This window comes from Natrix helvetica, assembly GCF_964273705.1.
Source record: "Natrix helvetica genome assembly, chromosome: 7".
In the NCBI taxonomy this organism is placed as follows: domain Eukaryota; kingdom Metazoa; phylum Chordata; class Lepidosauria; order Squamata; family Natricidae; genus Natrix; species Natrix helvetica.
In genome coordinates this window covers 8,021,754-8,043,379 of record NC_138558.1, presented here as the reverse complement: position 1 = coordinate 8,043,379, position 21,626 = coordinate 8,021,754, and the positions used below count along the sequence as shown (strand labels likewise).

The following is a 21,626-nucleotide window of genomic DNA, read 5'->3' as shown; positions in this document are numbered from 1 at the left end:
TCATTTTCTGATGGTATCCCTTGACAGATGCAGCGTAGCATAATGGCAGCCCTGACAGAGGGCAGAGAAGAGCATCAAGCATGACAAGGGTCTGGAAGCAAAAATCTTATGACGAATGGCTAAGGATCTAGTTATGTTTAACCCAACCAAAGTAATGCTTAGGAGAGACATGATAACTGTCTTCCAATATTTAAAGGGGAGGGAGCTTCAATTTACTCTCCATGGCACCCAAGGGCAGGACAAGTAGCAGTGGATGGAAGCTTAGAGTGTTGGACTAGAAGACTTTCCAAGGTGACTTTCATCCCTATGATTTTATGATTGATTCTATGAGTTTATGATTCCATGATGACTCTATGAAGACTCTATGATTTTGTGATTTTGTGATTCTTTGATTCTGTGACTATGATTCTGTGATTCAATGATTCTGTTATTCTATGATTTTGTGACACTGTGATCCTGTGATTTTTTGATTCTGTGACTATGATTCTGTGATTCTATGATTATGTGATTCCATATTTCCATGATTCTATGATTCCGTGATTTTGTGATTCCATATTTCCATGATTCTATGAGTCCGTGATTTTGTGATTTTTATTATTCTGTGATTCTATGATTTTGTGATTCTATGATTTCTTTGATTTTGTGATTCTGTGGATCTATGATTTTATTCCCCATGCACTTTTGCACTCCAGAAGCTTTTGCTGACAGCCTGCACCCCTGCATCAACACCTTAGAAACTGATCCTCCCCTGAACCTACCGTATTTTTCAGAGTATAAGACGCACCTTTTTCCCTCAAAAAAGAGGGTGAAAATCTGGGTGCGTCTTATACACTGAATACGGCATTTTTTGGCTCCTGAAACCCCGCCCCTTCACCAAAATGGCCGTGCAGAACCTTTAGGAAGCTTCCAGAGTGCTCCCGGGGACTGGGGAGGGCAGAAATGAGCGAAAAACAGGCCCTTTTTTGCTTGTTTTTGGCCAGGTCAAAGGAGCACTCTATAAGCTTCCTAAAGGCTATGCATGCCCTTTTTTTGACAAAAAACGGGCCCATATTTGGGATCTCTGCAGAGTGCAAAAACTTTTTTTAAAAAAATTTGCCTCTTCAAAATCTTGGTGCGTCTTATACTCTGAAAAACACGGTACCTTCCGATCGTGGTCGACTTCATAACCGTCTGGCTTGCATTCATGAGAGCGTATGATGAACTGCAGGCCGTGTTTTCGCAAAAACGTATCCGTCACGTCAGGTCCGAAGTAACAGCCTCCGCCCCTTTCCAAATTCTCTGTGCATCCAGGTTTGTAATCAGGGTCACTCCACAAAATATCTATCACCTGCAAGCAAAGTCACAGGAGGTTTTCCAGCTGCTTTATTTTCATTCCGTGCAGGAGTCAGGGATGTAAGTCCACTTACAGAACAAACGCCGGCAAGGAATAGCGTCGTTTGAAAGTCTGAGAGTTTCGAATTTTTATTAGTTTATCAAAATATAAGACGCAACAATGCAAAAAGAAAAAAAAATGAAAATAAAGGAAAAATAAGGGAAGGGAAAAAAGAAACAAAATCTAGGATTAAAGGGAGAAAGAAAGAAAAAAACATCGACTTCCAACTCCTTTTGGCTCAGTAGAACAAGGTCATAACATACAACCTCACTTTTGTTTTACTTTTATATAATAATGCAGGAGTGTCCAAACTTGGGAACTTTAAGACTTGTGGACTTCAACTCCCAGAATTCCCCAGCCAGGCTGTGAATTGAGTTGAAGTCCACAAGTCTTAAAGTTCCCAAGTTTGGACACCCCTGCAATAATGCATCCTAACAACCAACGTATTTAATCAGCAAAACCCAAAATCAAAGCTTCATTTTTTCCCACCTCAAGCACAACATCCAAAAGTGATTCCAAGCAGAGACAAATTTAATTGCATTCTTTCCTTTAAACAAAGCTACCCATGTCGCCATCTCTGCTAACTCTTATCAAGTTTTGCAGCCATTCCTCCATTGTGGGAATCAACATACACTTTCATTTCTGTGCACAGAATATCCTTGCTGCGGTCACCATATAGAACATCAAAGTTCTATTTATTTGTTTTTTCAAATTCTTTAGCCAGATATTTGAAACCCTGGAGAAGTTCCCTTGTTCAGAATTCAATTCACCTGGAGACAGGAGCATGGGAGACCATGGGGAACTAATTTGGGACTCTAGCATCAGAATGGAAAAACTTACTCCAGTTGTCTCTGTTCTGACCAAGGCTTCCTAAGAGCCTGAAGCTAACTCCTGGTCCTGACAAAACCCCCATTTATTAATTTATTGTGAATTCTGCTCATTCACATCAAGCAAAGTCTTTCAAGGGAGGATTTACAGTCACAGACCTTCTCTGGCTTGGAGAGCTGACAGGCCGAGATCTGCAAGACTTGGCAAGGAGTCTCGGAGAGTCACAAACCAATGAAGCGAACTAATTGTCTCCTGCAAACTCCACTCCCCTTTCGCTCCTCTTTTATTTCCTCTGGGAGGCCCATTCATTGTCCACCTCTGGCCTTACTCCCAAGTCAACCCATTCTTTAGCTGTTTCCTTCATCTGGCAGCTCTGCGCATGCGCACACTGGGAACAGGCTCCAGCTGTTCTTCTGTCTCACTGATGTCTGACTCTGAAGGCAGCTGATAACTGTCAGACGGCTCTGGCCCCCTCTCTGCCTCCGACACAGAGCCCTCACCAGAGCCTTCCCCAGACTCCAGGACTGGCCCATGTTCCTCCCTAACCTCCTCACTGTCCGAATCTGCTGCCAGATCTACTGGCCGCTGGCGGGCCACAACAGTCTCACCTTGGCTGACTTTCCCCAGCTGCATCCAAGTTGCCGCTGGACAATTCAACAGGATAATTCCAGAAAGGGACAAGTAGAATTGCAGCTTTGAGGGCTTCTAACTTGAGAAAGTTCAAACCTAAAGCAAGACCAGGCCCGTTGCAATTCACTTGTCCCTCTCTGGAGTTATCCCAACTTGAATTTCCCCTTGGTGAGTTTTCCCGAACAGATTGGCTGGGGCGAGTTAGTCATGTCAAGACTAACCTGCTGCTACAGGTTCGGCTGGGTTCGGGAGAACCCGTAGCTATGGCTGGTTTGGAGAACCTCCACATCCCATCTCAGGCTGGCCCCGCCCACCCTGCCCCTCCCAGGAGTCTCCATGCAGCCCATTTTGGTTGTGAGGTAAGTGCAGGGCCCGTGCGGAGGCTCAGGGAGGGGAAAAATGGCCCTCCTGGAAGTTACACCCTCCGGAGGGCCTGCGGAGCCTGGGGGAGGCAGTTTTCTTCCTTCCTTCCTTCCTTCCCCTCCCTCCCTCTCTCTCCCTCCCTCTCTCTCTCTCTCTCTCTCTCTCTCTTTCTTTCCTCCATTATGAAGAGGTTGTTCCAACTTCTTAGAAAGATAACTTTTTTTATTACCTACTCTTTGACTCCCTTAGTTGTGGTTGTATTGGGCATGAAAAATCAGGACCATTTGCTAAGTTAATCTATTGCTCCTGCCTCTATAAAATTGGTTGCAGATAAAAAGTAACACAGTGGACTTGGATAGCTGGTGGGAGCATAATGATTTTAAGCTTATGACTCTCTTGACTCCACCCACAGGCTCTGCCCCTTTTTCTCCTACAGATGGGCTGGCTATTGCTACCTTAAGCTGGGTTCATTTCAGAGGTGGGTATTCAGCTGGTTCTGACCAGATCTGGAGAACCGGGTAGTGGAAATTTTGAGTAGTTCAGAGAACCAATAAATACCACCTCTGGCTGGCCCCGCCCCCATCTATTCTCTGCCTCCTGAGTCCCAGCGGATCCGGAGGAAATGGGGATTTTGCAGTAACCTTCCCCTGCCATGCCCACCAAGCCACGCCCACAGAAGCGGTAGTAAAACAAATTGAATCCCACCACTGGTTCATTTCTACTTTTCCGCTTGCTGGAATTGTGGCAGTTCTCCAAATGCCTACCTGTTCAATGTCGTCGTCATCATCATCGTCATCATCATAACTTGAGCTCTCTGAGTCCAGAGATGGACTGGGTCCTGGGATTTTCTGGTTTCCAAGTGACTTGCCAGCGGATTTTGAATCTTCCTGGACTGACTGTTGTCTCCCTTGGGGGAAGTTGACTGCGGAGCCACTCCTGATCTCTTTGTCGGCTTCCGATGCAGTATAGTCCACCGTTTTTCTTCTCTTTGGTGCTAGCACAGAGGGAATCTAAGTTGAGAGGGAGACACCAAAGGATATACGTGACTTAGAATCAGATCTTTTCTAGAACCGAATTCTCAATCCAGTCATGGAATTGGAAAGAACAAAGAGTAATCTTGGAGGGGGGGGGGGGTCAAGCTATTTCCCAAAGCACCCGAAGGCCAGACAAGGAATCATGGATGGAAACTGAACAAGGAGAGATTCAACCTGGAAATAAGGAGGAATTTTCTGACAGTGAGAGCAATCAACCAATGGAACAGAAGTTGCCTTCGGAAGTTGTGGGAGCTTCATCCCTGGAGGCTTTCAAGAAGAGATTGGACTGCCATTTGTCAGGAATGAAGTAGGGCTGTAAGGTGAACCTATGGCACGCGTGCCATAGGTGGCACATGGAGCCATTTCTGAGAGCACATGGGGCGTTGCCCTGTCAGCTCCAGAGCGCATGCGCATGCCGGCCAGCTGACTTTTGGGCTTGATTTTCAGCTGTTTTTGCCCTCCGAAACAACACCCAACGTGCAAAACGGAAGTTTGGGAACCTAGCGGACCCACCGGAAGTTGGAAAAATGGGCCTTTGGGGGACTCCTGGGGGGCAGGGAAGCCATTTTGGCCCTCCCCAGGCTCCTAGAAAGCCTCTAGAGTATGGGGAGGGCAGAAAACGGACCTACTGGGCCCACCGGAATTTGGGAAATGGGCTGTTTCCAGCCTCCGGAGTGCTTCCGGGGGGCGGGGGAGGTCATTTTAGCCCTCCCCAGGCTCCCGGAAAGCCGCCCGCACAAGCACAGGGCAGTTGGGGGGGAGGATCACACGCGCATGCACAGGGGCTATAGTGGGGGGCATTAAATTATGGGGGTGGGCATGCTCACGATAGCACCCGCGGTGAAAAAGGTTCACCATCACCAGTATAGGGTGTCATGGCTGAGCCGCAGGTTGGACTAGAAGACCTCCGTGGTCCCTTCCGACTCTGTTATCCTGCTCTGTTCTGCCACAAACAAAAGCAGGTTCTCTTCTAATGCCATACCTTACATCTCTCAACTTTGGCTAGCCGTTCCAAATCGGTCTTATCGGATATACCTCCATGTACGATCAGGACCTTCCTGTCAACCACAGTTGCCAAAGGCATGCTGCTAAAAACGTTCTTAATCACTGCCAGGATTTTGTTGGCATAATCCTAGAGGGAAGAGGATCAAAGTGCAAAAACTAAGACGCACAGTTCGGGGGTCACGCAACAACACAAAAGACGCAATAGGTAGGCAAACCGAAGTACCTTATATTTCCGTGTGACTTCCTTGGTGAATCCATAGCTAGAGGCAGAAGAGAAGGGAAGGTTTTAAATAGATGTCTCGAAAGGAAAGAAAAACAACAATAATAATATTAAAAATGGCACAGATAGCCCTCCACTTACAACAGTTCATTTAGTGACGTGGGTCAAATTTACCGCAACACTGAAAAATGTGACCCTTTTCCCGTACTTACGAACTTTGCAGCATCCCCATGATTACATGATCAAAATTCAGGCGCTTGGCAGCTGACTCATATTTATGACCTTTGCTCTGTCGCCGGGTGATGTGATCCCCTTTTGGGACCTTCTGACAGAGCAAAGTCAGTGGAGAAGCCAGATTCACTTAACAACCGGGGTTACTAACTAATCAACTGCGGCAGGAAAAGTTATAAAGCACCACGTAGAGCAAATAAAGAGTACAGTCACCATGTGCTTTACTGCTTAACTGTATTATTGTAACAGGAAACAGGAAACTCTCCTCAGAAAATAAAGAAACCATAGACTATAACTACAGATGCACATGAAACACTGCCATCTACTGGCTGAATAATTCTTGCAATACAAAATACATTTTACCATATAGTCCAACACTTTCTCAAGTTACTTTCTCAGCCAGGGTTCAAGAGCCATTTATCTTGCTAACAGTTCATCAGGTTATTCCCTATAGTGTTTACAGGTAGCCCTCAACTTATAACAGTTTGTTTAGTGACTAGAGTTTATGAAACTTTTGAAGGGTCCTGGGCCAAGGGCAGATCTTTGGGACACCCCACTGCACGCTTCCCTCCATGTAGATGTACTCGCTCTCAGTACCTCTGTGGTTTACAAAGATAAATAAAATAAAAATAGATTGCCGTTTCTGCAAATATTTTGGATTCAGTACCGCAAATTGATCATAAAGTCCTCATGGTTCCCTCTATTCAGGTGGACCTCTTTGGGGTAAATCAAGAGGAAAACAAAGATAATGATCAGGATCTCAATGGAATGCTGGCCTCGGTCAACGAAGTCGCCATTGAAGACATACAACCTCTGGGGAGAAGGAAGTCCGTTCTGTAAGGAAGAAAAAGATCCCTAAAATTAAACTTCAGTAGGACGGCAAGATTAGGAGACAAGACTCCAAGTGAGACTCAGTTGGTGGAGCCCTTGGTGATCTCTGAGTCTGATATTTTCTTGTAGACATTTCATGACTCAACTAGCTACCATCATCAATGGGAGAGAGGTTTGCTCCTTGTTTATGTACTAGTGGCTTCTCCTCTCAGTGTTGGCAGGAGTGTTCTTCAACCAAACTTGGACTCAAAGCCCAGTCTACAGAGTTGCCCCTGCATGGCCCCCTGGGAGTCTGACAACCAGTCAGAATACAAGCTCAAGATCAAAGCCCAGAGAAGGCATAAAACCAGGGACTTCCAGCGTCTCTGCCTCTTTTCTTCTTCACCCAACATCTGGAAGCCTGGGATCCCCCTTTTCTGTTCAGGAACTCAAGCCACGTGGTCCTGTCCACCATTAAAACCATCTTGGAACTGAACCCAGAAGGATGTTTCTTCCAACAGGTATTTATATAAATGTTGGTTTATTTTGATTGCTTTTGACACATCGCCAGGCAGCTTCTGGTTACCTTGTAAAATATGTGAAACAAGTCGAATATTTGCCCATGTAAGTCTCCTAGCAAAAGAAAGGGAGAAAGTGTTATCTCGGTGCGGAATCTATCTGCGACCTTCTCACAAGCAAAGTCCATGGGGAAGCCAGATTCATTTAACAACTGGGTTACTAACTTAACAGCTGCAGTGATTCACTTAACAATTGTGGCAAGGAAGGTCATAAAATGGGACAAAACTTGTTTCATTTGCTATCTCTATATCTATCTATCTATCTATCTATCTATCTATCTATCTATCTATCTATTTTATTTATTTTCTCTCCTATCTATCATCTATCTATCTATCTATCAATCATCTATCTATCTATCTATCTATCTATCTATCATCTATCTATCATCTATCTATCTATCTTATTTATTTTCTCTCCTATCTATCTATCATCTATCTCTATCATCTATCTATCTATCTATCTATCTATCTATCTATCTATCTATCTATCTATCTATCTATCTATCTATCTATCTATCTCTATTATTTATTTTCTCTTCTATCTATCATCTATCTATCTATCTATCTATCTATCTATCTATCTATCTATCTATATCTATCTATCTATCTATCTATCTCTATCTATCTATCTATCTATCTATCTATCTATCTATCTATCATCTATCATCTATCATCTATCATCTATCTATCTATCCATCTATATTTATTTTATTTATTTTCTCATCTATCTATCTATCTATCTATCTATCTATCTATCTATCTATTTTCTCTCCTATCTATCATCTATCTATCTATCTATCTATCTATCTATCTATCTATCTATCTATCTGTCTATCATCTATCTATCTATCTATCTATCTATCTATCTATCAATCATTACTTATCATTAACTATTATCTATCTTATTTTATTTATTTTCTCTCATCTATATATCATGTATCATCTATCTATATCTCTATATTTATTTATCTGTCTATCTCTATATTTATTTTTATTTTCTCTCATATCTATCATCTATCTGTCTATCATCTATCTATCTATCTATCTATCTATCTATCTATCTATCTATCTATCATTATCTATCATTCATCATCTCTATCATCATCTATCTGTCTTTATTTTATTTATTTTCTCTCATCTATATCTATCATGTATCATCTATCCATATCTCTATCATCTATCTATCTATCTATCTATCTATCTATCTATCTATCTATCTATCATCTATCTCTCTATATTTATTTTATTTTCTCTCATCTATGTCTATCATGTATCATCTATATCTCTATATTTATCTATCTTTCTATCTATCTATCTCTATATTTATTTTATTTATTTTCTCTTATCTATATCTATCATGTATCATCTATCTATATCTCTATATTTGTCTGTCTATCTATCATCTATCTATCTATCTATCTATCTATCTATCTATCTATCTCTATATTTATTTATTTTCTCTCATCTATATCTATCATCTATCTATCATCTATCTATCTATCTATCTATCTATCTATCTATCTATCTCTATCTATTTATCTCTCTATATTTATTTTATTTATTTTCTCTCATCCATATCTATCTATCTATCTATCTATCTATCTATCTATCTATCTATCTATCTATCTATCATCTATTTATCTATCTATCATTATCTATCATCTCTATCATCAATCTATCATCTACATATCTATCATCAATCTATCATCTATCTATCTGTATTTATCGTCTCTATCATCAATCTCATCTATCTATCCTATCTATCATCAATCTATCGTCTATCATCTATATTGTTATCTCTCTCTTCCTATTCTCTTCATTGCAACTTTGCCAAGGCCTCTACATGTATTTACAAAAGGTGGACCTACCACACACAGTGATCTCCTCACTGTAGCAGGTAGAGATTTTGTTGATATTTGGCAGCTGGCTGAGATGCTGTTCCACCTCTTTGAAGAGTTTTAGCACATAGTAAGGATGAAGCTTCTACTGGGAGTAAAGGAAAAAAAGCATTAGAAAAGGCAATTGGGGAGAGGTTGAGCCTTGCTCTTCATTACAGGGAGTCCTCGAATTACGACCACAGTTGAGCCCAACATTTCTGTGGCTAAGCGAGACATTTGTTAAGTGAGCTTTGCCCCATCTAAGTGAATCTGGCTTCCCCGTTGACTTCTCTTGTCAGAACTGCCATTTGTCAAAATGGTGTAGGGTCACCTGCATGAGCGGAGGAGGGTTGGGCTAGATGACCTACAAGGTCCCTTCCAACTCTGTTAATCTGTACAGAACCCTGGGACACTGCAACCATCATGAATAGTCCGTTCCCAAGTTTCCAGATCTCAGGGGTAGGCTTCTACGGCTTCGCCCGGGTTCAGGAGAACCCGTAACTAACGTTATGGCCGGTTCGAGAACCTCCAAATCCCAGCCCTGGCTGGCCCCGCCCACCCCACCCTTCCCAGGAATCTCCACACAGCCCGTTTTGGATGTGAGGTAAGTGCAGGGCCCGTGTGGGGGCTTGAGGAGAGGGAAAAATGGGCCTCCTAGAAGTTCCAGAAGGCTTCCGGAGTCTGGGGAGGGTGAAAAATCCCCCCACCCCGCCGTGGTACAGAAGGCCGACTAGGCCATGCCCAGCATGGCCACGCCCACCCAGCAACCAGGCAGAGAACCCGTTGCTGAAATTTTTTACGCCCACCCCTGCCCGAACTGAAATTTGGTCAGGTGACCATGAGGATGCTGCAATGGTTATAAATGAGAAAAATGGTCATAAGTCGCTTTTTTTCAGTGCCGCTGTAACTTCGAACGATGACTAAATGAAAGCGTCAAGCGTCACTAATATTCCGCTCTGCTCACAGCTTGACAAAGAAAAGGGAAGGCATGGTGGATTGGAATGCAAGGTGGCAGGGGAGCGGGGGAGCATGGCATCCAAGCATCATCGGTTCCCATGAAACACTGCTCCCCCCTCAAGGATACCCTGAACAGATGTCCCCAGTGTGGCTGGCTTGTTCCCATAACAAAATAAACAGAAGTGATTGGTGGACTGTAATGGACTGTGGATGGCCTGTAAGGAAAGGAAGAGTGAATTATGCTTGTTTTTGCTAGGGAAACCCAGAGCTGGTTTTGCTTCTTCTGTGCCAATGTGGTTTCGTCAGTAAAAGTTTTATACTCTTGGTAAAATAATGTCCCAGGAGTTTCTTTTTCTGAATCTGCCAGTTGGACAGTTGACAGAAGGGTTGTAACTAGAGGATTACTTATAATAGTTGGAGAGCAGCGGTGGCGCAGTGGTTAGAGTGCAGTACTGCAAGCTACTTCTGCTGCCTGCCGACTGCCTGCAATTTGGCAGTTCAAATCTCACCAGGCTCAAGGTTGACTCAGCCTTCCATCCTTCCGAGGTGAGTAAAATGAAGACCCGGATTGTTGGAGGGCAAGAGGCCGACTCTGTAAACCGCTTAGAGAGGGCTGTAAAGTACCGTGAAGTGGTATATACCGTGTTTCCCCGAAAACAAGACAGGGTCATATTTTCTTTTGACCCCCAAAATAAGCGCTTGGCCTTATTTTCAGAGAGATCTTATTGTTTTTGAGGTTCAGGAGGTGGCGAGCATGGTCACCTCATGGCTGCTGCGGTGTTGCGCATCGCTGGGCCTGCCGCTCTTTTTGGAGTGGCCATTAGCATGAGAGAAGGGGTGCAGTGGCTAGGGTTGCAGGAGCAGCTGTTAGGTAGGGATGTGTGGGGTGCATGGGGCATGTTCTCCCTCCCTTCTCCCCCTCTCCAGCTGTGCATGCGTTTCAATATTTTCGGCAGAGGCCTTATTTTAGCACATGCGCATCAAAAGCCCAATTGGGCTTAATATCCGGGGAGGTCTTATTTTGGGGGGAAACAGGGTAAGTCTAAGTGCTATTGAGAAGCTTGTTCTCCAGTTACTTACTTGATTATTTCTTTCTTTTTTTTAACAAAGTTTTTTATTTTTCCATTTTTATAACATACAACCACACGCATACTACTATATAGCCAACATCGTATTGTATTATTAAATGTTTACATCAATTCGTCTTACCATCAACTCCCAAAATCAATTATTGGCTCTTCTGCTCTCCATACACAATATTGGTACCTTATCCATCACTTTCTTCTTCCTCTCTCCCTCCTTTCTTCCCTCTATCATCCTTCTCTTTTCTACTTCCCCTTCCTCTCTCCTTCTCCTCTCCCCTTTCCACTCCTCCTTTCTCTCCTCCTCTTCCCCCTCTTCCCTTCTCTCCTATCCCTCCCTACCTCCTTTCTTTCCTCTGTCATCCTCCCCTTCTCTACTTCCCCTTCCTCTCTCCTTCTCCTCTCTCCCCTTTCCACTCCTCCTTTCTCTCCTCCTCTTCCCCCCTTTGCCCTCTCTCCTGTCCCTCTCTTCTTCCCTTTACCTCTCCCCTCTCTTCCACACTCTTCATCTCATTTACTCGGTGTATTGCAGCTTCTGAGCAAGCTCCATTTTTATGTTGATAGTAGTTATGATTCCTTTTCAAGATACATATTTAATGTTAACATATATCTCCTTCCTTCTTCTTCTTTTTTTTTAAAGAGAAAAAACAAAGTAGACGTATATAGTCATTATTCTTACTTGATTATTTCTGAAGGCTTCCAGGACATTGACCGCGTCGTCTGGCTTCAGGGGGAAACCCAGGCGAGGCCCTTTGTAACTGGCTGGTACCACCATAGACTCCATTGATTTGTCCAGCTTGGTCTGCTTTGTAGCATCCACGTCCGACAGGATGCGTGTAATGAATGCCCCTTGGTAGGAGCAGAGCAAAAATTTAAAGATATTTCAGATATTATGCACATTTCTCTTAGGAATCAGGAAAGGTTAAGACGGTGGCCACTACTATACAGGTAGTCCTCGACTTACAACGGTTCATTTAGTGACCGCTCAAAGTGACGGCACTGAAAAAAAGGGACTTTTCCCCACACTTACGACTTTTGCAGCATTTCTATGATCAACGTGATCAAAATTCAGGCACTTGGCAATGGGTTCATAGCAGTGGTGGGTTCGGGATCCCGTCGCAACCGGTATGCTGCGACGGGGCCGGGCGTCCACCACGTGCACACGGACTGTGCATGCATGTCCACCCACCGCCCTGCGATGCTCCAGCTGCTCGGGGGAGTGTCATGCAGGCGCCATAAGCTGCGTGCACATGTGCAAATGGCCTGGTTGGGTCAAATACAGGTGAGGAATACGGGCAGGCGGGTGGGCCCTCCGTAGCACCGTTCCGGTACGGTGCCTGCTGCTCCCAGCAGGCACTGGTACAATCATACCGGGGCGTACCGACCGGAATCCACTACTGGTTCATAGTTACGACGGTTGCTGTGTCGTGCAAAGACTTTTGGCAACTTTCTGACAACTAAAGTCAATGGGGAAGCCAGAGTCACTTAACAACCTGGTTACTCACTTATCCATGGCAGTGATTCATTTAACAACGGTGGCAAGAAAAGTTGTAAAATGGGGCAAACGTCACTTAACGCCTGTCTCACTTAACAACAGAAATGTTGGGCTCAATTGTTGCCTGTAGTCTTAAAGTAAGTTAAAAGTAAGAGTTCTTTACAAGTAGTCCTCGACTTACGTTTTGCTTAGGGACCATTCAAAGTTACGACGGTAAAGGAAAAAATGCCCTATGGCGGCTTTTCACACTTATGACTGTTGCCATATGCCCGTGGTCACATGATCAAAATTCAGATGCTTGGAAACTGGCATGTACTTATGACAGTTGCATTGTTCTGGGGTCATAGGATCCTTTCCCAACTGGCTTCTGACAACCGAAAATAATGGGAGGCGGGAGACGATTCATTTAATGACCAAAGCATTCACTTAACAACAGCAGTGATTCATTTAACAACGGTGGCAAGAAAGATTGTAAAAAGGGGGAAAACTCAACAACCGTATCCCGTAGCAATGGGAATTTTGGGGCTCCATTGTTGTAAATTGAGGACTACCTGTGTATATAAACCCATACACACACTTACTGTCTTCCTTGTTTTTTGGAGTGATGTGCGTCATGAGATAGTCGAAGAAATGGCTGAGCTGCAGAAGATCAAAAGAATATTGTGAAAACCTAGAGGAAACATACGGTACATTTCTTTTCTTGTTCTTATTTTTGTCCTCCTGGGCTATCCTCCTTCACCACAACTATGTGTAGTATATCCAGCTTATCTATGTTTAGTTTGATGGAAAGAAGGACTAGGGGAGACATGATGGCAGTGTTCCAATATTTGAAGGGCTGCCCCAAAGAAGAGGGAGTCAAGCTGTTCTCCAAAGCACCAGAAGGTGGAACAAGAACTAGACTAGAAGACCTCCAAGGTCCCTTCCAACTCTGCTATTCTATTCTATTCTATTCTATTCTATTCTAGTCTAGTCTAGTCTAGTCTAGTCCATTCCATTCCATTCCATTCCATTCCATTCCATTCCATTCCATTCCATTCCATTCCATTCCATTCTATTCCATTCCATTCCATTCCATTCTATTCTAATTTAATTTAATTTAATCTAGTCCAGTCTATTATTATATTATATTATATTATATTATATTATATTATATTATATTATATTATATTATATTATATTATATTATATTATATTATATTATATTATATTATATTATATTATTATATTATATTATATTATATTATATTATATTATATTATATTATATTATATTATTATATTATATTATATTATTATATTATTATTATATTATATTATATTATATTATATTATATTATATTATATTATATTATATTATATTATATTATATTATATTATATTATATTATATTATATTATATTATATTATATTATATTATATTATATTATATTATATTATATTATTATTATATTATATTATATTATATTATTATATTATATTATATTATATTATATTATATTATATTATATTACATTACATTACATTACATTACATTACATTACAATACTATACTATACTATACTATACTATACTATACTATACTATATTATATTATATTATATTATATTATTATTTATTATATTATATTATATTATAATATTCTATTTATTATATTATATTATATTATATTATATTATATTATATTATATTATATTATATTATATTATATTATATTATATTATATTATATTATATTATATTTATTATATTATATTATATTATATTATATTATATTATATTATTATATTATATTATTATATTATATTATATTATATTATATTATATTATATTATATTATATTATATTATATTATATTATATTATATTATATTATATTATATTATATTATATTATATTATATTATATTATATTATATTATATTATTATATTATTATTTATTATATTTATTGTATATTTATTATATTATATTATTATAGTCTAGTCTAGTCTACTCCAGTCTTCTTTATTCCAGTCTGATCAGTTCTGTTCTGTTCTGTTCTATTCTATTGTCTAGTCTACTCTATTCTACTCCACTCTATTATTATTTTCTACGAAGCAACAGATGGAAACTAATCAAGAAGAGAAGCAACCTAGAACTAAGGAGAAATTTCCTCACAGGTAGAACAATTAATCAGTGGAACGACTTGCCCCCAGAAGTTATGGGTCCTCCCTCACTGGAGGTTTACAAGAAGAGATCGGAAAACCATCTGGAACGGTGTAGGGGTTTCTGCCTGAGTAGGGGCTTGGACTAGAAGACCTTAAAGGTCCCTTCCAACTCTGCTATTCTCCAAGCCGGTGCTTCCACATCCCGGTTCCTGCCATACCTTCATATGATCATGTTCTCCCGCATATTCTATGGATTGGAAGATGCGCCAGGTGCATCTCCGACGTATTTCGAGCCGGGCCACATAGCGTCGATACCACCGCTGGATCAGAACAGCTGCTCTAATGACTGAGGTACAAAAAGAGAGCAAAGTTGAAAGCATTGGTATCATGGAAGCAATCACTATATTTAAAAGGCACAGTTTCATTGGAGTACATAATGAAAACATGATTAAAATGCTGCCTTTCCTCTCCAAAAGACATCACTCTTGAAATTCTTCCAATCTTGTTTTGTTGTGTTCCTCTGGCAAGGCTTTTAAAAACGGGCACCATTTTGGCTTACAAGGAGCCCTTAATACAATACAATAGCAGAGTTGGAAGGGGCCTTGGAGGTCTTCTAGTCCAACCCCCTGCCTAGGCAGGAAACCCTATACCGTTTCAGACAAATAGCTATCCAACTTCTTCTTAAAGACTTCCAGTGTTGGGGCATTCACAACTTCTGGAGGCAACTTCTGTTCCACTGATTAATTGTTCTCACTGTCAGGAAATTTCTCCTCAGTTCTAAGTTGCTTCTCTCCTTGATTAGTTTCCACCCATTGCTTCTTGTTCTACCCTCAGGTGCCTTGGAGAATAATTTGACTCCATCTTCTTTGTGGCAACCCCTGAGATATTGGAACACTGCTATCATGTCTCCCCTAGTCCTTCTTTCTCTTAAGCTAGACATACCCAGTTCCTGTAACCGTTCTTCATATGTTTTAGCCTCCAGTCCCCTAATCCTCTCTGTTGCTCTTCTCTGCACTCTTTCTAGAGTCTCCACATCTTTTCTACATCGTGGCGACCAAAACTGAATGCCGTATTCCAAGTGTGGCCCTTACCAAGGCCTTATAAAGTGGTATTAACCCTTCGCGTGATCTTGATTCTATCCCTCTGTTTATGCAGCCTAGAACTGTGTTGGCTTTTTTGGCAGCTGCTGCACACGGCTGCACCTTGACTGACTTCAACTCCCAGAATTCCCTAACCCCAACCAGTTACAGATAGTGTTGTGGCCCACCAGTGGCCAACGGAGCTGGCAGCAGATTTGGACAGTGAGGAGGTTGGGGAGGAACCTGGGCCAGTCCTGGAGTCTGGGGAAGGCTCTGATGAGGGCGCTGTGTCAGAGGCAGAGAGGGGGCCAGGGCCGTATGCCAGTTATCAGCTGCCTTCAGAGTCAGACATCAGTGAGGCGGAAGAACAGCTGGAGCCTGTTCCCAGTGTGCGCATGCGCAGAGCTGCCAGACGAAGGGAACAGCTAAAGAACAAAGGTCAACTTGGGAGTAAGGCCACAGGTGGACGATGAATGGCCCCTCCCAGAGGAAATGAAAGGAGCGAAAGAGGAGTGGAGTTTGCAGGAGACAATAAGTTCGCTACATTGGTTCGTGACTCTCTAAGACTCCTGGCCAAGTTTTGCAGATATCAGTCTGGCAGCTCTCCAAGCCAGATAAGGTCTGTGACCGTAAATCCTGCCTTGAAAGACTTTGCTGGATGTGAATGAGCAGAATTCACAAAAAAATTTGGCCGCCGAACTGGTAGTAATGGCAGCAGGAACCCACCCCTGCCTCAGTTGCTTGGCGGGGGGAGGGGGGGTTGAGATCTTCTGATAAGAAAAGTCAATGGGGAAGCCAGAATTCACTTAACAGCCTAACTTAACAACCGCAGCGGTTTGCTTAACAAGATCATAAAAATGGGGCAAAACTCACGTAACAAATTTCTCATTTTTAGCAGTTTAAATTTTGGGCTCAGTTGTGGTCGTAAGTTGTTGACTCAGTGTACACTTCATGACTTGATCACAAATAAAACCAGAATGCGTGGGTTTGAATCGCTAAGGCCATTTTGGCACTTCCAACATGCCTCTGTACTTACAGTTCTCGACCGCTATTTTCTCCGGACCAATGGCTTTGTTACTTTTAGCTGAATCGCCATCCTTCTTCTGTTGCTTCTTTTCCATGCTTTATAACCGCATCGTGTTAACCGGTACCCAAGGACATTCTAGGGCTCCTAAAACAAACCAAGCCGCCTGATTTGCAGTTAGCTTCTCCATTGTCTTAAATCGCCCAATGGGGGAAAAACTGATGGGGAAAGAAGGTACATTCTTGGCTTCCATTGGCCGGAACCTTAGATAGGACAAGGGGTCCATTCTGAAGGTTGGCTTGAGAACTTAAGAGAATAACAGAGTCAGAGGGACCTTGGAGGTCTTCTAGTCCAACACCTTGCTCAACAGGGGATTCTACACCTGTGATTGCGAACCTATGGCACGCGTGCCACAGGTAGCACACGGGGCCATATTTGCTGGCACAGCAGCTCTCAGCTCCGGCACATATGCGCACGCTGGCCAGCTGATTTTCAGCCTTCTGGCGGGTTGGCACAAGCCATTTTTGCCCTCGCAGGGCTTCAGGAAAACCTCCAGCGCTTAGGGAGAGTGAAAACTCCCTCTAGTCCTTGCTTAGTGTCAACATACTAACAAAATTCCATTTTTTTTCTCCAGTTCTTTTTCCATTAAACCCGAGAGGAAAAGTTGTGATTTCATTTTTATCTCCGTTTTCAGGATTTTCTGTATTTTCTGCATTAAGATATGAGTCATAATCCAATTTTGTTTTTTTGCACATGTCCACCCTAGATGGTAAAAAGTCCCTTCTTTATTTTTACACGTCCAACATACATTGGATATTTGATGTTGGCACTTGGCTACTTGGGGAATTCTGGGAATTGAAGTCCAGATAAAGTGGCTGAGGATGAGAAAGAAGTTGGCAGGATCCTGATATTGTCAGTTGCCAAAGGATGCCATGGCACAGGTTGCCATTTTGACATTATCCTAGCTTGTTACAGAATCCTATAAACGGGAAGACAAAAATGAGAGCCGCAAGTTTGACCCCAAAATATATGTCTAGTGCAGGGGTGTCCAAACTTGGGAACTTTAAGACTTGTGGACTTCAACTCCCAGAATTCCCCAGCCAGCATGTCTTAAAGTTCCCAAGTTTGGACACCCCTGGTCTAGTGGAACAAGTTTCCCACCTTTGGGACAACTATGACCTGGATGCAGTGGTGGGATTCAAATATTTTTTACGACCGGTTCTGTGGGCATGGCTTGGATTTGCAGGGGAAGGATATTGTAAAATCCCCATTCCCTTCCCACTCCTGGGTGAAGGTTACTGCAAAATCCCATTTCCTCCCCAACCTGCTTTCCAGTCCTGTTCTCGTGTTCAACAAAAGAAGATCAGCTGGGAGGCAGCAAGGGCGAGGCCAGCCTATTTGCCGGTTCTCCGAACTACTCAAAATTTCCGCTACTGGTTCTCCAGAACCAGTCAGAATTGGCTGAATACCACCTCTGCCTGGAAGACTGAGAATCTCCATAGACTTTTAGCTATACAATTTGGGATGAACACCTTTTGAATGGTGTGGGAGTAGGAATGGATTTCCAGAGGAAAAATTGCAGACTACCGCAAACCTCCAAGTGGCCTCAACGACCCTCTAAATGGATGCAAATGACCAGCTGTCTGCAAGGAATATAAATCCTTTCATTCCCCACCATCCAGTCAGAGCTGAGGAAGCTTCTTGGTTGAGAAGCAAAACGTCTTCGAAGAAAAATAAGAAAGTCCAGTTGCCTCCTAAAAAAGCCCCTTGGGAGCCCCACTTGCTAAGCAAGAGAGTTATTAAATTAGTTTTGCCCCATTTTTACGACCTTTCCTGACGCGGTTGTTAAGCGGATCGCTGCACTTGTCAAGTTAGGAACATGGTTGTTAAATGAATATGGCTTCGCCACTGACTTTTTTCAGTGCTGTTGTGACCGCGAGCGGTCACTTAAGTGAGCAGTTGTAAGACGAGGTCTACCTCTAAGCCACTTTCAATGCAACTCTCCTCAGTCAAATTAAATTTTATTTCTTTGGGGAAAAAAACCAGATCTCTTCAGATGTATTTTTTGGTTAGATTTATTACATAATTTCCAATGATCTGCTTACATCGCTTATTCTGTCATAACCAATTAGTTATGAGAGGAAGGAGATGACTTAAGAACGTATCACATATGAGTTTAATCAGAGGATCCTCATTAGTGATTATATTAGGTGGAGGTTGTATCAGCAAATTTGGACAAGTGCGAAATCTCGACCTTAGGAAGCAGCGCCACGAAAACAGGATGAAGTTAGCATTTATAATTCCACAAAATACCTCCGGTGGAATAGAGTCAAGTCTAAAAGAATATGCGGTTGTTATAATTGGCTTTGTTAAATACCTACTGTACTTCTTTCACCCTCTAATGGGACTTGTATCTTATCCGTATGCATTACCTCTTGAGGTAAAAGATGACACATAATGTAGGGGAATTTGCTAAAGTAGGCCATCCACCAGCTATAGTGAGCAGTTCTGTCCTAAGTAACAACCAGGTTTCTGGAAGACACATAATTGTAGGGATTGTCTTTGTGTGTGTGTGTGTATCTTTATCCTCTGCCTGCCTGCCTGTCCGTCCATCCATCCATCCATCCATCCATCCATCCATCCATCCATCCATCCATCCAGTGGTGGGATTCAAATAATTTAACAACCAGTTCTCTGCCCTAATGACCAGCTAGGTAGGCGTGGCTTGGTAGTCACGTGACTGGGTGGGTGTGGTCAACTCAACATCACTCAGGTCGATGGGCGCTTCGCCTTAGCTGTTAGAATGTAATAAGGGTTAACCGGAGAGGCAGTTTCTGTAAGCAGGGCAATAAAGATGAGGCTAGAAACAACACCAGAATGTTTCCTTCCTGCCTTCCGTACAGGATTAGCCCTGTAAAGTGGAAAAAAACCAAAAGGAGATTTCTTCCAACAACCGGTTCTTCAAACTGCTTAGAAAGTTAAGAAGAGGCTCTCCTGAATAGGTGCGAACTGGCTGAATCCCACCACCGTATCTACCGTATTTTTCGGAGTATAAGACGCACCAAGGTTTTGAAGAGGCAAATTTTAAAAAAAAGTTTTTGCACTCTGCAAACCACCCAAAAATGGTCCGCTTTTGCGAAAACGGGCCCATTTTTTAAAAAAAATTGCTTGCATAGCCTTTAGGAGGCTTATAGAGAGCTCCTGGGGGCGGAGGGGGCAAATTTGAGCAACAAATGGCCCATTTGTCACTTATTTCTGCCCTCCCCAGTCCCCAGGAGCACTCTGAAAGCCTCCTAAAGGCTATGCACAGCCATTTTGGTGAAGGGGCGGGGTTTCGGGAGGCCAAAAATGCTGCATTCAGTGTGTAAGACGCACCCAGATTTTCAACCTGTTTTTTGAGGGGAAAAGGTGTGGCTTATACTCCGAAAAATACGGTATCTATCATCTATCTATCTATCTATCATCTATCTATCTATCTATCTATCTATCTATCTATCTATCTATCTATCTATCATCTATTTATCTATCTATCTATCTATCTATCTATCTATCTATCTATCTATCTATCATCTCCCACCTTTATTTTACAAATAACTCAAGGCAGCAAAAATATCTAATGCATCTTCCTCCTTCTATTTTCCCCATAACAACTACCCTGTGAGGTTGGTTGGGCTGCGAGAGAGTGATTGGCTCAAAGTCATTTAGCTGGCTTTCATGCTTAAGGTGGGACTAGAAGTCACCATCTCCTCTTGATTGGCCCAAAGTCACTCAGTTGGCTTTCATGTCCAAGGCAGGACTAGAACTCATGGTCTCCTGGTTTCTACCTGGAGCCTTAACCACTAGACCAAACTGGTTCTCTTTAAAGTGTATGAGCTGTGAGATCTAAACGTCCCATGTGGTCTCCAACCTTCAACTTTCCTGGATTCCTACACTTCTGTCCAATCAGAAGGAATGTGTGCAGGACTATTTTGAGGTCAATCAAGAAGATACAAAGTCAGGCAGAGATGTATAATAACAAGACTCAAACAATAAAAACCTTTCTGACTCCAACTTCCACATTTAGGGAAAGAGTCAATTCTCCAGGGTTGTTTGAAAGCTACTGGGGTCAGGGCCAACCTAATCTTGGGCTCCCAAGGGTGGGTACAGTGATAGAAAGGCATACTTCCTGGGTTTCAGAAGAGGACACTTTTAACGGACAGGACACATGTCAAGGTGATAATTTAAGAGCCGACCAGCTGATGCAAAGAGGGGAATGGGTCAGCAGGGTCTTTGGCTGTTATCCCTTTAAGAGCCTGTGTAGTAAGAGGAGGCCCTGTTAGAGTGTTCATTGGTTCTTTGCATTTCTTCCCTGCTGTAATTGCTATTTGTTTAGATGCTGCTTGTACTATGTGTATGTATAGTATTCCTACATTCCTAGTGTAGATAAAAACCACTATTTGATACAAACCACTGTTGGCGGTACTTGCTCCTAGGTAGATACATGGGATAGATCTGTGCACACGCTGACAACACAGAGCCTACCAAATAGAGACAATCAGAGAAGCAGAGAAATATCCTAGCCTCGTCGTGCATGATGGGCTGTATCGGTGGCAATCAGCACCTTCAATTGCACCCAGAAGCCAGCAAAAAACTCATAAAGCAAAGGCATGACATGGGTGTACCAAGTTACACCCATAAACACTTGTTACATTCTGCACCAACTGTAGCTTCTGGGAGTTCTCCATACTGTTATTTACCTTCCTCGCCTAGCATACAGCCCTGGAAAATGCTGTTGGCCTCCACCCAATAATTAAACCCATCTGACTCTGTTGTCCCAAAGTTGCTTTTCAAAAGAGAGCATCAAGGACCCACATTTCAAGATCTCTTCTGCAAAGCTGGGAATGCAGGGAGCTCTTTGTC

The 21,626-nt window shown here is 42.3% G+C and overlaps 1 protein-coding gene across 1 annotated transcript; it reads right to left on the bottom strand.

The window, feature by feature from the left end:
* Window positions 1-16,824, bottom strand: LOC309395780 (serine/threonine-protein phosphatase with EF-hands 2-like; the record flags this gene model as incomplete). Its single annotated transcript, XM_081960313.1, has 12 exons — window positions 1-51; window positions 1,142-1,327; window positions 3,958-4,203; window positions 5,210-5,359; window positions 5,456-5,492; window positions 6,351-6,517; window positions 7,080-7,126; window positions 8,940-9,054; window positions 11,667-11,836; window positions 13,064-13,121; window positions 14,843-14,970; window positions 16,740-16,824. 12 exons carry the CDS (start codon window positions 16,822-16,824, stop codon window positions 1-3), a joined length of 1,440 nt encoding a protein of 479 aa, XP_081816439.1.
* Window positions 16,825-21,626: the final 4,802 nt, after the last annotated feature.